Source organism: Triplophysa rosa, linkage group LG3 (genome assembly GCF_024868665.1).
Source record: "Triplophysa rosa linkage group LG3, Trosa_1v2, whole genome shotgun sequence".
Taxonomy (NCBI): Eukaryota; Metazoa; Chordata; class Actinopteri; order Cypriniformes; family Nemacheilidae; genus Triplophysa; species Triplophysa rosa.
In genome coordinates, this window is record NC_079892.1 from 706,934 (window position 1) to 720,108 (window position 13,175).

The window sequence follows — 13,175 nt, forward strand, 5'->3', positions numbered from 1 at the left end:
GATATCCAAAGTGGATAGTAGAACAATGTTAAAATGTTCCACAGTTTCAATTTTTGGATGCTCTAGAATTAAACATGAAAAGTGATCATAGTTGGTATTCTTAAAACTAATTACTCTCTTATGAGAAGCTGATTTAGAAAGGGGGACTGGAAAGTTAAAAGTAAGTACCGTCTACTGTCAGATGTCAAAAAGACATCTAGAAAATGTTTGTAAGATGTTTATGATTTAGAATGGATGTAAAACTGCTCTTTTTAAGATGTTTAGCAGATGTTTTTACACAGCAGATGTTTTCCAGATCTTCAGATCTTTAGCAGACATCTAAAGCCGAGCTCAGACTACAGGATTTTTAAAATCCAGGCCAATTATGAAATCTGTGTCATGGCTCTGCTTCATTTAGTCATGTTTTTCTTGGTCCTGTAGCAGAGTCATGGCAAAGTCTTTGGTTATGTGTGGAGAGAAAAATTATTGTCCTTTTGACAATAATATACGTTCTCTCCAGTGTATAGTCATTGGCCCCGCTCCTCTCGTTTCCTTGTGATCTTTCCCTGAGTGTTTCATTACCCACACCTGCCCCGTGTCGTTATCCCTCATTTGTCTTTCCTTTAAATTCCCTCTTGTTTCATTGTCCTGTGCTCGTGTATTGCGTGTATTACGGTCGGTCTGTATGTTTACAGTCAGTGGTCAGATGTCTTCCGTGTGCCTGTGTCTCTTGTTGCTGTTTTCCCTTGTCACAGTAAGTGTTTAGTTTATTCTTGTCAAAGTTTATGTGAGTCTAGTGTTTAGTCAGTTTACGTCCCTGTTACTTGTTTGATTTTCTTATTTTGTTGAGTTTTTCCCCATCGTGGGTTTTTGTTTTGTGTTTTATATATATTAAAGTCTTGTTTAACCCCTTCACCACCGTCTGCCTGCATTTGGGTTCTCTTCCCTCCACCGTTCGTGACAATCTGGTTGCAGCACATCCAGTAAGGAGAATCTTGACAGATTTTCATATTTAAAATCTTAAACATGCTCACAGTAAAAGATTTGAAACTCCCGGCGTCATCTCCGCTAACCAACGCACTGCAGCTGTTGACATTTATAAAGTTCTGTCAGTCTTCTCCATCATCTTGCAGTCTTGTCTCTCATTGGCTGTAGTCAAAGTACCAACGTCATCACCCCGATTTTAAATCCTAAATATCAAACATGTTTGATATGATAGGGGCCGCCCAAATTTTTCTCAGAGAAGATCAGGAGGTGTAAGATTTGATCTGTAAATGCATCATATTACACAATAATCTGGACCAAACATCTGTCACAGTTCATGAAGCTGTGTGTTTATTCCTGCTTGTTTGTCTCATGTCTGTTGCTGGTTAGCGTTGCCCTAGCAACCAGGGTGCTGATTATCAATCAGCTTGGCGGCACCTGTTGTGCATTGCCGGCTGCCTATATCTGCCCTGCAAATCCCCATGCTCATTGTCAGACCGTTGTTCATTCATGTTTATCGTCACTCTAGTTTCTTGCCAGATATGTCCAGGAGTTGTCTGGGATTCTTATCTTGCGGAGGAATACCAAGTTGCCGTTTGGATCTCCCTTTGGTGGTTGGACTGGTTCAGTTTACCATTAGATCTCTGCATCTGGAATCTACTCACCTTGTCAACATCCATTCATTGTCTTGCCTTTGCTCACTTTATTATAATAAACTTTGTTACACTTGCTATTGGATTTTGTGTTCTCTTCGCCGTGACAACATCGGACCTGATTGAGGTCATGGACACATTTTTTTTTTCAGGTGACCAAATGAAGGCGAACTGTCAACGTCGTCAGAACATACCGTGTTTGCTGGGTAAATGTAGTATTGCTTCTGTTTGCCAGTTGTCTTATTATGAGGGTAATTGTAAAATTAATATGAACATATAATGAATATAAAATTTGTTTGAAATTAGGTTAAATTAAGGTTGTTGAACCAGACTGATAAAGACGCTTTTCAATTTTTTCAACTAAATTTAGAGGTAGATGGACGTCATATTACAGACGTCTTTTCAACGACTGAATAAAGAGTGCTTTTTACCTTGCATTTTTCTGCCAAATCTTAACATTGTTGAGACTCTTAACTTTTAAATGTTTTTTTCTTTGGTGGGGATGTTCAGATGTCATGAAAAGACATAATGCTTTTCATTCTGGCCTCCCAGGGGCCATATTTTCATTGTGTGACAATGACGAGTAGAAGAGTTTTTTTGGATGCATCTTTGCTCAGTGGGAACATGATGAAGGTTTTGAACAGCAGTGATTACGTGCACACGTGTTCAGAAACAAGTGTAATAGATATCATCACACACCCTTTCAATGATCTTTAATTACTTTTACGACTGTATTAGGGCTATATGTGGCCAAAAACATGTCACGTAGTAAAGATATTTGAGCTGTACATCACGTGTGTCAACATTGCAGCTCCTGCCGCCGTGACGGCTTTGAGTCTTCAGAGCGACGGCCGTCACGACTCTCTCAAAGCCTCATGGATTGCTGCTGCTGGAGTCCTGAAGTCCTATCAGCTCCTCCTGTCCACCTCCAGCTCACCTGACCGACAACTTACTCTACCTCCAACCATCTCGCAGTGGCTGTTCAGTGGCTTAACACCCGGAGAGCTTTATCAAGTGTCCGTAAAGACGAAGAGCGGAGATCTCACAGCCGAGAGCAGGACCACGGGCAGAACAGGTAAGAAGCCTACAAGACCGCTGCACCACCAGCTTATCCTGAATCATGCTGAGAGCTTTAACCACACCGCTATAACAGCCCAGTCTCCCCAGCTGATCCAACAAGAGACTTTCTAGCAGGATTTTGCACAAATGTATAAATCGATCTGTGTTTGTGAATTCTTGTTGTTTTGTCTCTGTATGTTCTTCACCAGCACCAGGACATGTGAATGGTTTGAAGCTGGAGGCTGTTAGTGAGAAGATGTTGCGTCTGTCCTGGTCTCCTCCTGATGGTCACTGGGATTTCTATCGTGTCCTGTTATTCAACGGCTCTTCTGTGCTCGTGAACCGCACCGTCAGCCGAAATGTTGTGGAGTTCAGCTTCAGTAACTGGACTCTGATTTCAGGTCGTGTGTATGGAGCTACGATCAGCGTTCAGAGCGGATCTCTCAGATCAACAGCACACTGTCAGCATAGATTGGGTGGGTTTAGACTGATGATGTGCTTCATTTACTAAATCTCATTTTGAGCGGGTCTGATTCATAGTAAAAAAAATCAAGTCATGATCAAAAGCCATTTGAAAAACAAAAAGTAAGTTGCAAAAATACATTGTATGGGTCAAAATGTTCTTTTATGCCATCATATGCAATCATTAGGATATTGAGTAAAGATCATGTCCCATGAAGATATTTTGTGTGTTTCCTATCGTAAATATATCAAAACGTTATTTTTGTGAGTGGAAGCAACAAAATCGCCTGAAACTGGCCTAAAAAATGGCTGGAAACACACCTACAAACATCCCTCACAATCTTACCCACTCAAGATTGGTATCTATGTAAAGCTTACAATTTCAGCTTTCAGTTTCATCGACTCTCCACACCATCATTACAGTGGTAAGCCCATTGAAAGTGTTCATTTATTTCCCTTCATTAGTAATATGCGTTGCAAAGAACTTCATTTGGTTGACTTTAAAGGAGAATTTCTCAATATTTCAATTTGTTTGCAAATCCTCAGATTCAAGATTTTCAATTAGTTATATCTCAGCTAAATACAAACCATTCATGCTGATGTATATAAGATGACGTATAAATCCCAATTTCAAAGAAAATTCCCTCTATGACTGGTTTTGTGGTCCAGGGTCACGTGTCAAATCCTGCTGATATACTTTCCATGGACAAACCCCACTCTTATTTTTCTAACAAAACATAAACAATCTAATCATAAATCTAAATCAAACATGAATTATAATATAGTTTTCTAACCCAAGGCCAGACTAGGTTTTGGTGGTGTGAACGGTTTTTTGTGTGTGTGATTTTTGCTCAGCTCCCGGAGCCGTTCGGCAGCTGAATATCCATCACAGTGAGGAGACGTCTCTGAGCGCCGTCTGGATCCGTCCTGTTGGTGAATGGGAAAATTTCACCAGTCAGCTGAAGGATGGAGACGTGGTTTTGGACAGAAGGACTTTAGATCATGATGCGAGGGAATGCGGCTTCAACAATTTGATACCTGGACACACATATACAATCACAGTGACAACTAATAGTGGAGATCAGAATAACTCTGCCCACATCACAGGAAAAACCCGTGAGTCACTGATAAAAGTACATTCATCTGAAGCATGTGTTCATGTCAATACACAGCAGTCACACTATCATAAGAGAGGGAGCTGTGACACAGATCCTCGTATTTTCCTTGATTCTTGAAATGAATTACCCACTTCACATCAGGTACAACAGTTTCAAGTCTTCGCGAATTTCAACAGTGCCGTCCTGTCGTGCATGATAGTTGGGAGGAGTCAGGGCTCCTCCGCACACGTCTCTGGATGAATTTGTTGATGTAGTTCATGGGCTGGAGGACATAGAGCAGGAGTGAATAACACATTGTGGATGTCTCTCTAACACAGCCAAGGGCGTAAGTTTGATTTTGACATTGGTGGGGACAAATAAAATTGGTCTGCAGAGCCGTTTACTTGACACATAAAACCAACTATTGAACGATACAATATTTGAACAATATTTAAAATCTTTTTATTTAAAATCGTTTTCTAGGCTGTTCTTCATTGTTGTCACTCTCATTGCTACACTGTCTATCGCTGTCTACAGCAGGATCAGTTAGAAAAACACCAGAATATACAGTATTACTGTATGTGCAAATGCATCCACCGTCTGGCTGTCAACTGCTTTTTATATACATACATATTTATGCCTACATTGTTAAAACTGCTCTATGAGTGCTTAATTGACCTACTGTATAAAACAACCTTAATGTAATGCAAAACGAATAACACATACTTTCATCATCATTTTTTATATCCCTGATCACCTGTGACCCTGCCTCTCCACCTGGGCTACAGCTAGTTTGTTTTATATTTATAGATTTATTATAATACACATTTTATATTGCCTGAAACAGAACACAGCTGAACTAATCACCAGGCAGAAACATGAGCATTTTTAACTAATAAAGGAATATGCCGTGATATTCTACTATACAAGTTACCCTCTCTCATAGATGTAAACACAGACAGGGCACCAACGTTTAAGTTTGTAGCTCAACTAACAGGGGATTGTCTTGCATTGGGAAAAACACTGTCCCTGAATCTATATGTGATGCAACTCGTCTCATATTTTTGTCAATAAAACTGTTGGCAGGAATGTTCTTACTGGTAGCCTGCATAATCGAGAAGAATGTAATAATTAATGGAGCTTAGCTTTGCTGCTTTGTCACACGTTAACGAGAGAAGGCAAAGCCAATCATAAAGCGATGTGAGTTAGAGAGGCGGGACTCAAGAAAGGTAAAGCCAAGCCTATTAGCAGAACGTGGTTGTAAAAGATGTTTAAGTTCAATTAAATGATTAATTGATAAATTCATGTTGAATAAAATAAGTAATAAGTAAAAACCACAAGACACTGACGGACATCAGAGTTTATACTGTATATATGAGTGTAGATTAAATGGTTAGCGTGCCAATGCGCTCACAGTGACCCGCGTTCCATTTGGTCAAAATTATTGGTAGGGACAATTTAGTGTTCCCTGGATATTGGTAGAGACACATCCCTGCCGTCCCTACCCAAATCAGCGCCCTTCAACATCATCTGGTGCAGAGAGACATCCAACATATGGGTCAGAGTTTTGAGAATATTTGTTTATCTTCAGTGTTCATGTTAGATGTGTGTTATGTGTGTGTGTGTTGTCAGTCCCAGCTCAGGTGACACACCTGCAGGTCAGTAATGAAGGCAGTACAGACGCTCTTCAGGTGTGCTGGGACAGAGGAGCCGGTGCGGTGGATCTTTACCGTCTTCTCCTCATCCATGACAGCGTGGTCATGAAGAACGAAAGTGTACAGCCCAACGTCACCTCCTATCACTTCCAGGAGCTTAGATCTGGTGCTCTGTACAGGACCGTGGTGACGGCGGTACACCGTGGCATCTTATCGCGGCAGACTGTAGCTGATGGACGCATAGGTAATACAAAACTTGAAATACGGTCTTGTTTGTTCATTACATCAGTTAACACTTAAATGTACAACATATGATTTATCAATATTATTCCGTTATGGATTAAAAAGTGAGGTGGACCATTGCTTTTTTTAAAGGATGCACACTCAAGATGGTAATGTGCATGTGTTAACCAATCCAAATCAAAAAGTCAACAACTGACAAAAACATACAGAGATACAGAGAGAAACTGAGTGTATTTCCATCTGCCTCACAAAACCAGGACACATCAGAAGAGTAACAGGTCCATCAATTCATAATGGTAATAGTCTATGTGTGCTGTGATCGCTTGAACAGGTCGTGTGGAGCAGGAAAGAATGTGGCTGGAATGTTCAGGAAGTCTTAAATATGTGGAGGTCATTTGTTTGACATCCTGTGTTACCATGTTCTTCTGCAGGGAGGATGTTTATCTGTATGAGCCAACATTTTATTATTGTTCCAGAAAGTAACAAGTATTTTGACTTTATAGACAGAAACAAGTTCAAACATTATAGAGCTAAACATTACAGATCAAAGAAACATTGGATTGTTCCATGGCCTCTTTTAATATGATGCATTTGTGAAGCAGGAGAGACAAGTGAAAAGTGAAAGTGACCTATTTGTCAGAATAGTCACAATGACTCCACTTTTTTTGTAGTTAATGCTTTCGTTTCCTTTTGAAAGAATGAAAGTGAGATATGTGCATACAAGCTAAAAAACACTGGACCAAAATCTTTACTACTCGCAACAAACAGGTTTGGTTAGTTACTAAATTATCATTTCTTTTCATTATAATGTTGTTGTTAACTTGATGAAATGAATTGATGCAACATCATTAGAGTTACTTAATGAAAAGAAGTACAATTGTTTTTACAGATTTTACAGTGTTGATGAGGTTTAAATTTGTGAGGTGGGAAATGTCGTGTTAGCGTGTTACTGTCCCATTTTGGGGAAATCGGTCTTGGACTCTAGAGTACATCTACAGTAAACACATAGACTACAACAATACATAAGGGTAATAAAAGGTGGCTAAATATGAAAGTCCCTAGCAGACAGTTTTAGTGAGGTTGGTACAAATGAATTTTTTGTAACAATTCAACCTACACAGTTTTGAATTCGGAATGATTTTGAATTCAGATTATGTCTTTCACATTATGCCTGTAATACATGCCATAACAATTCCATACTGTTAAATAAGGCATGATGAGTTTGGGAGAAGCATTGTGGGACAGGTAGTCCAGGTGGCAAACAGAGTCCAAGAGGGAGTGATAACAGTCCGAGGTGGAGTGACCTCTGGTGGCAATATGGGCACTCTAACTGAGAACCGTAACACACACAGACATAGAGATAGGCCTTTAGTCTAATTAGTAATTTAACCAATTTATCAACATCTGCGATGTTCGGAAACAATCTACCATTGGAAAACATGCAATGTTTCAGAAACAGTGAAAGCTAATAATGTTTCCCAAAGTGAACAACAGAGTGCCTGAATTTTGTATAGATTATGGCCAGCACATGTTGTTTGTTTTTCAGTTCCTGCTGCAGTGAGAGACGTGACAGTCAGCAACAATGGACGCATGGACTTTCTGAGTGTGTCCTGGAGAGCCGCTGAAGGAGATGTTGACAGTTACTCTGTCTCCTTGAGAGATCAGGAAAGAACTCTCCACACCCTTACTGTCTCAAAGTTCAGCACTGAGTGTGTTTTCAAGTCTCTGGTGTCTGGAAGTCTGTATAACATCTCCATCGCCTCACGCAGCGGAGAGTATGAAAACCACACAGTTGTTCAGGAGCGCACACGTAAGAGTCTTAAAGAGTTGTTCTTCAGTACTTCACTTATAAATGGAAGGTGTTGATCCGGTTGTGTATGTACCTCTAGATGCAGTGAATGTGAGGTTTTCCATTATTTCGTGTAATGATTCCTCTGCTCTCCAGAACCGTCCCCAGTGTTGAACCCCACCGCCACACATATGGCTCGTGATGACCATCTGAAGGTTTATTGGCGCCATGCAGCTGGAGATTTTGATTACTACCATGTCTCCATCAAGCACAACAACACCTTCTTCCAGAATAAAAGGGTAGCCAAGACTCAGAATGAATGTGTGTTCAGTGGGCTGGTACCAGGTCGACTCTACACTGTGATCGTCAGTACATGGAGCGGAAAATATGAATCCAGCGTCTTAACACACGGAAGGACGTGTATGTATGCCTGTGATGTCTGCGCAGTTTAACTCACTGTACTTCTGTCGCTGTGATATTAAATGGATAGTCCACCCAAAAATGACAATTATGCCATCATTTACTCATTCAAACCTGTATGACTTTCTTCCGCAGAACACAAAAGAAGATATTTTGAAGAAAGGTGGTGACCGAACAGCAGCAGCATCCATTCACTTCTATTGTACGGACACAAAACCTATGCAAGTCAATGGTTGCCGTCGCTGTTCAGTTAACAACAGTCTTCAAAATATCGTTTTATTTTTTGTTGGGATAAAGTATGACGTGCTTTATCGCACTCTGAAAACTCTGAAACGCTTTGGTCTTCTCATAGTGCCGGCAGGAGTGAGAAATCTCTCGCTGGCAGACAGCAGCACAGAAGATCTGCTGGTGGCATGGCTTTCTGCTCCAGGGGATGTTGATCATTATGAGGTTCAACTGCTCTATAATGACATGAAGGTGTTTCCCCCCATCACCCTGACTAGCACCACTAACAGATACCTGCTTTCATCACTCACTCCCGGACGACTCTACAAAATCGTGGTGTCCACCTTCAGTGGACCTAACCTCAGCGTGCAGTTTAAAAAAGGCAGAACAGGTACATCAATATCTGGCAGCAATCATCACTTTCACATAAGAAAACAGTGTTTCAGTGTCGTGTTTGTCATCTTCATTGTTCAGTTCCCAGTAAAGTGAAGAACATTCACATCAGTAATGATGGTCAGAGCAGCAGTCTGAGAGTGAACTGGACTCCAGGACAGGGCGATGTGGACCGCTACTCTGTGTCTCTCGCTCAGATGACGGGTCAAGCTGAGGAAAGATCAGTTCCTAAACATGTGAATGAGATGAGTTTCCACGGTTTGCTGCCGGGACAGGAGTATATGATCACCATCACGTCAGTCAGTGGATCTCTGAGCAATAACAGCACTGCAGCGGGGCAAACTGGTATGCATCATTGCATTTTAAACTGCATTCAGGATAAATATATGACTTATTATGGCTTAGAAAAGGCATGAAAGCCATGGCACCAATGTACCTTGGTGAGTGGGATAGGGTTTTAAGCACTACATGAGAGTAGGAAAAATAAGATATTTATTCTATAAAGCAGATTGATAACACTTTATTTAAGTGAATTTTTCATCCTTCAAATCCTACAGTTCCTTCCTTGGTGACGGCTTTAAAAGTGGAGAACCAGCACAGCACGTCCAGTCTCTTTGTGTCGTGGCAGTCGAGTCGGGGTGTTTATGACAGCTACTGGCTGCAGCTACTGGATGAAAGTGGAACTCTAGTGTCCAACAGCTCTCAGACGGAAGATGTCAACCAGCATTACTTCAGACAGCTTATCCCGGGAAAGAAATATATAATTCTGGTCCAGACTGTCAGTGGAGGAATCAGCACCAAAGACGTCATTGCTGATGCCCGAACTTGTACGTATACATATACACATCTCAATCTCTCTTCCATCAGAAGAAAAACTGTCCGGTTGCATGTGTATAAAATTGTGTCTGTTGTAGGTCCAGCGACTGTTAATAATCTCTCCATCATAAGCAACATGACCACGAGTTTGTCCTTCCACTGGTTGCCACCAGATGGGGAATTTGATGGATTCAGTGTTTTTCTGTATAATGGAGACGAAAGCTTGCATGATCAGAAGACTGGAGTGGTGATCATGCAGGACTGTTCTTTCCAGAACCTTCGACCTGGGGCGCTCTACAAAGTCACTGTTCAGACCCGCAGTGGAGATCAGACCAACGACACATCTATCTGGGCCCGAACAGGTAAATAAAATACCATTGGAAAACTCCAGTAGACTCTGTGTTGTCTTATTTTTAATTCCAACAGATTAACAAGATTTTCTATTATTAATGTGTTGTGTAGTTCCTGCAGCTGTGACATTCTTGAGTGCTGACAGTAAAAAACACTCTGAGAGTCTGTGGTTGAGCTGGAAACAGGCCGTGGGTGAAGTAAGCACCTACACCGTCCTCCTCTACAACCCTGATGGGACTCGGCAAGCAGAACAGAACCTCAGTCCAAACAGCAGAAGTCATGTGTTTCAAAGACTGCTGTCTGGACGACTCTATGAGGCGGTTGTCCTCACACACAGTGGAGATCTTACCAACATGGCAACAGCTAAAGGCAGGACTGGTAGGAACAGGCTTTAAATCATACCAAATCAATCATTTTAAACACATTTTAAATATTGTAGTATTTTTATTGTAGATTTACCTTTAAAAAGACCTGCAACAGTCATCTTAGGTGTATAATCAGTTCCCTTTCTGTTGGTCTCCATTTTATGTCGAATTAACAGTATGGGGTATAAACTTGAGAACCTATCATCTCTGACCGTAATTTCAAAAGCCAATGAACTTGGCAAATGGAATTTTCATGCCGTTATCCAGCCTGTACATACTTTGTATAAAAGGAAGATGGCGTGCACCATTCTTTCAGCTTTTGTACTGAGGAACCTGGCACAGCGTTTACAAACGCTGAGCAATTGTTCATCTAGACAGATTATGACCTGCTGGATATGTGGCGCTAGCAGCAGATCTGTCCCCTATTTAGCGTGCAACGTTTCCCTGGGTGTTTCAGCAGCGAGCCAAGTGTCTAAGAGAATTTTTCCACTCTTCACTGCGTTTGTTTGCCTAATACCAAAATGGCACTGCCCTGCAGGTGACATGGAGGAGGGTTCCTGCTACATGTTTGTTCCTGTCGTGTTTGTTTTCCTTTAGTGTTTTGTTTGTATATCAGATATTTACCTTCGTGCGCGGGCTGGAACAGTGGCTCGCATACGTAAGAAGACTGATGAATATGAAACTGTTTGCGGTGGTGTGGCTACTTTTGACTAGCTGCGTTGTGCAAGGCGTTACGAACAGGCTTTTGAATATGAGGCATCTGACATACAGCAGGTCAGAGCTCTTGGATTTGCGGAATTGTGGCGGATTACCATCAACCAACATACCCGAGGAGCTGCTATGGCAATCAAGGCCCGCTCCTCGTCGTGCTAGGAAGAGGGTTAGGAGAGATGGCATCAGACAACGCTTCCGGAGAGTCTCTAAACTACCTTTCCCGCCACTATTACTCTTGCGGAACAAGCTAGACAAGCTGCACTCACAAGCTGGAGTTTGTATATCACAGTGGTGTAGTCTACGTGATACGCAGGTATACGCCATAAATAGTTAAGAGATTTCCATATACCCACTTAAAAGAACGTGAGGATATGTAACGACAGCGTTTTTTGACAGAAAAGTGTGACACACTGACTTTTGGACCATTGGTGCAACTGGGAGATATGAAACAAAATGAGATAATGAAAGGCAAGCATTTAAACTACACTATTTCAGTGTTTTAGACTGGTAAGCCTGCATCTGAAGCTACTGCCGCTTTGGGTGACGTGCAGCTGCAGCAGGTGTTACAGAAAATGAGCCCGATAAGGCTCAAGCTACACTGTACATGGGGTGCCCCACTGTGTGGCGATAGTGTTCCGGGGTCGCGATCACATTTCTCTGTTCACCGGTGTATTATACTTTCTCTTCTTCTGCTGATAACTCGCCCCCACTTTTAAAACCACTGTGTATCTTTTAATAAAATGAGCATATTTGTTATTAATGTAACTGTGGGATTGTTGGCATTTTAAATTGTATCTAGCTAGCTAACTTCACTAACGTTTGTTTGTTTGTGTGGTGGATCAATAAATGGAGAAAGGGAGAGAAAACTGTGTGCATACACACTACAATGTTCATAATTGTTTTAATGAAGAGAGATGAGAACTCCTGGCCAGCCAGAAAGTCAGCAATGTAAGTGCAACTGGAGCTTGATAAAACTGCACAAATGTTCAATGTTAATTATTATTGTTAATTATCAATGTCAATAATAGACTGGGTCGCGCTTATGAGTGCAAGTTGCGCCTGTGAAAACTAGGCTAAAATCTATAGTTATTAGTGACAAGCATCAGAGTTTGATTTTAACAATTTATTTCAATATGATTTACTGTAAGTCTTTGACATGGCTAAGATCATGGCAAACAAAATCAAGATATAAAGATTACTTTCACTGGCTATTCTTTTTATTATGTTTTATTTTTATTATATTATTATCTTGGTTGCAACAAAACCCTGCCCAAAACACAAAAGATGCGGATGGGAATCAATAGAACACCCATTAAATCTTGTTGAAATAATGTCACGGAATACGTGGGAGAACCCAAATGCAGGCAGACAGAGGTGAAGGGGTTAACAAAGAGGATTTTATTCTTTTAACAAAACAAATGGTACAAAACAAAACACCCTCGATGGGGGAAAACGACAGGGCACACAATAATAATACAAACAACAGGACGCAAGCTAACTGATACTAAACTAAAAAATAAACACTAAGACAAAAACTAGACTGAACACTTACTACTGGGTGGGGGATTTCACAGACAACAGGAACACAGCGCACATGGCAGACGAAAGGCACTCGACGACACCATATACAACGTAATACACCAGCACAGGACAATGAAACATGAGGGTATATAAAGGGAAGACAAACGAGGGATAATTACACAGGGCAGGTGTGGGACATTAGACATGAGAGGAAAGCAATACAAGAAACGAGAGGGGCGGGGCTGATGACAAGACATGAGAAAACACATGAGATGTCAAAAAACAAACATCTCATGGCTTTCTCACATATAACCTAAGGCTTTGCCATGGCTCTGCTACAGGACCAAGAAAAACATGACTAAAGGAAGCAGAGCCATGACAAATAATAATGCCCAAAACACTATAGAAAATACTAGTATAGAAAAATGTATGGTTCATAATGGTATTTT

The 13,175-nt window shown here is 41.0% G+C and overlaps 1 protein-coding gene across 4 annotated transcripts in view; it reads left to right on the forward strand.

Annotated features, from left to right (window-relative positions):
- LOC130551551 (receptor-type tyrosine-protein phosphatase beta-like) overlaps window positions 1–13,175 on the forward strand; it is a 45,972-nt gene that overhangs the window by 17,172 nt on the left and 15,625 nt on the right. For all 4 annotated transcript variants that reach the window (XM_057329241.1, XM_057329239.1, XM_057329237.1 and 1 more), the window contains exons 5-15: window positions 2,428–2,691; window positions 2,885–3,151; window positions 3,993–4,253; window positions 5,867–6,133; window positions 7,679–7,942; window positions 8,078–8,341; window positions 8,694–8,957; window positions 9,041–9,304; window positions 9,517–9,786; window positions 9,874–10,137; window positions 10,238–10,504. In XM_057329241.1, coding sequence (XP_057185224.1) covers window positions 2,428–2,691; window positions 2,885–3,151; window positions 3,993–4,253; window positions 5,867–6,133; window positions 7,679–7,942; window positions 8,078–8,341; window positions 8,694–8,957; window positions 9,041–9,304; window positions 9,517–9,786; window positions 9,874–10,137; window positions 10,238–10,504 — 2,916 coding nt within the window. The remainder of the gene's footprint in view (window positions 1–2,427; window positions 2,692–2,884; window positions 3,152–3,992; window positions 4,254–5,866; window positions 6,134–7,678; window positions 7,943–8,077; window positions 8,342–8,693; window positions 8,958–9,040; window positions 9,305–9,516; window positions 9,787–9,873; window positions 10,138–10,237; window positions 10,505–13,175) is intronic.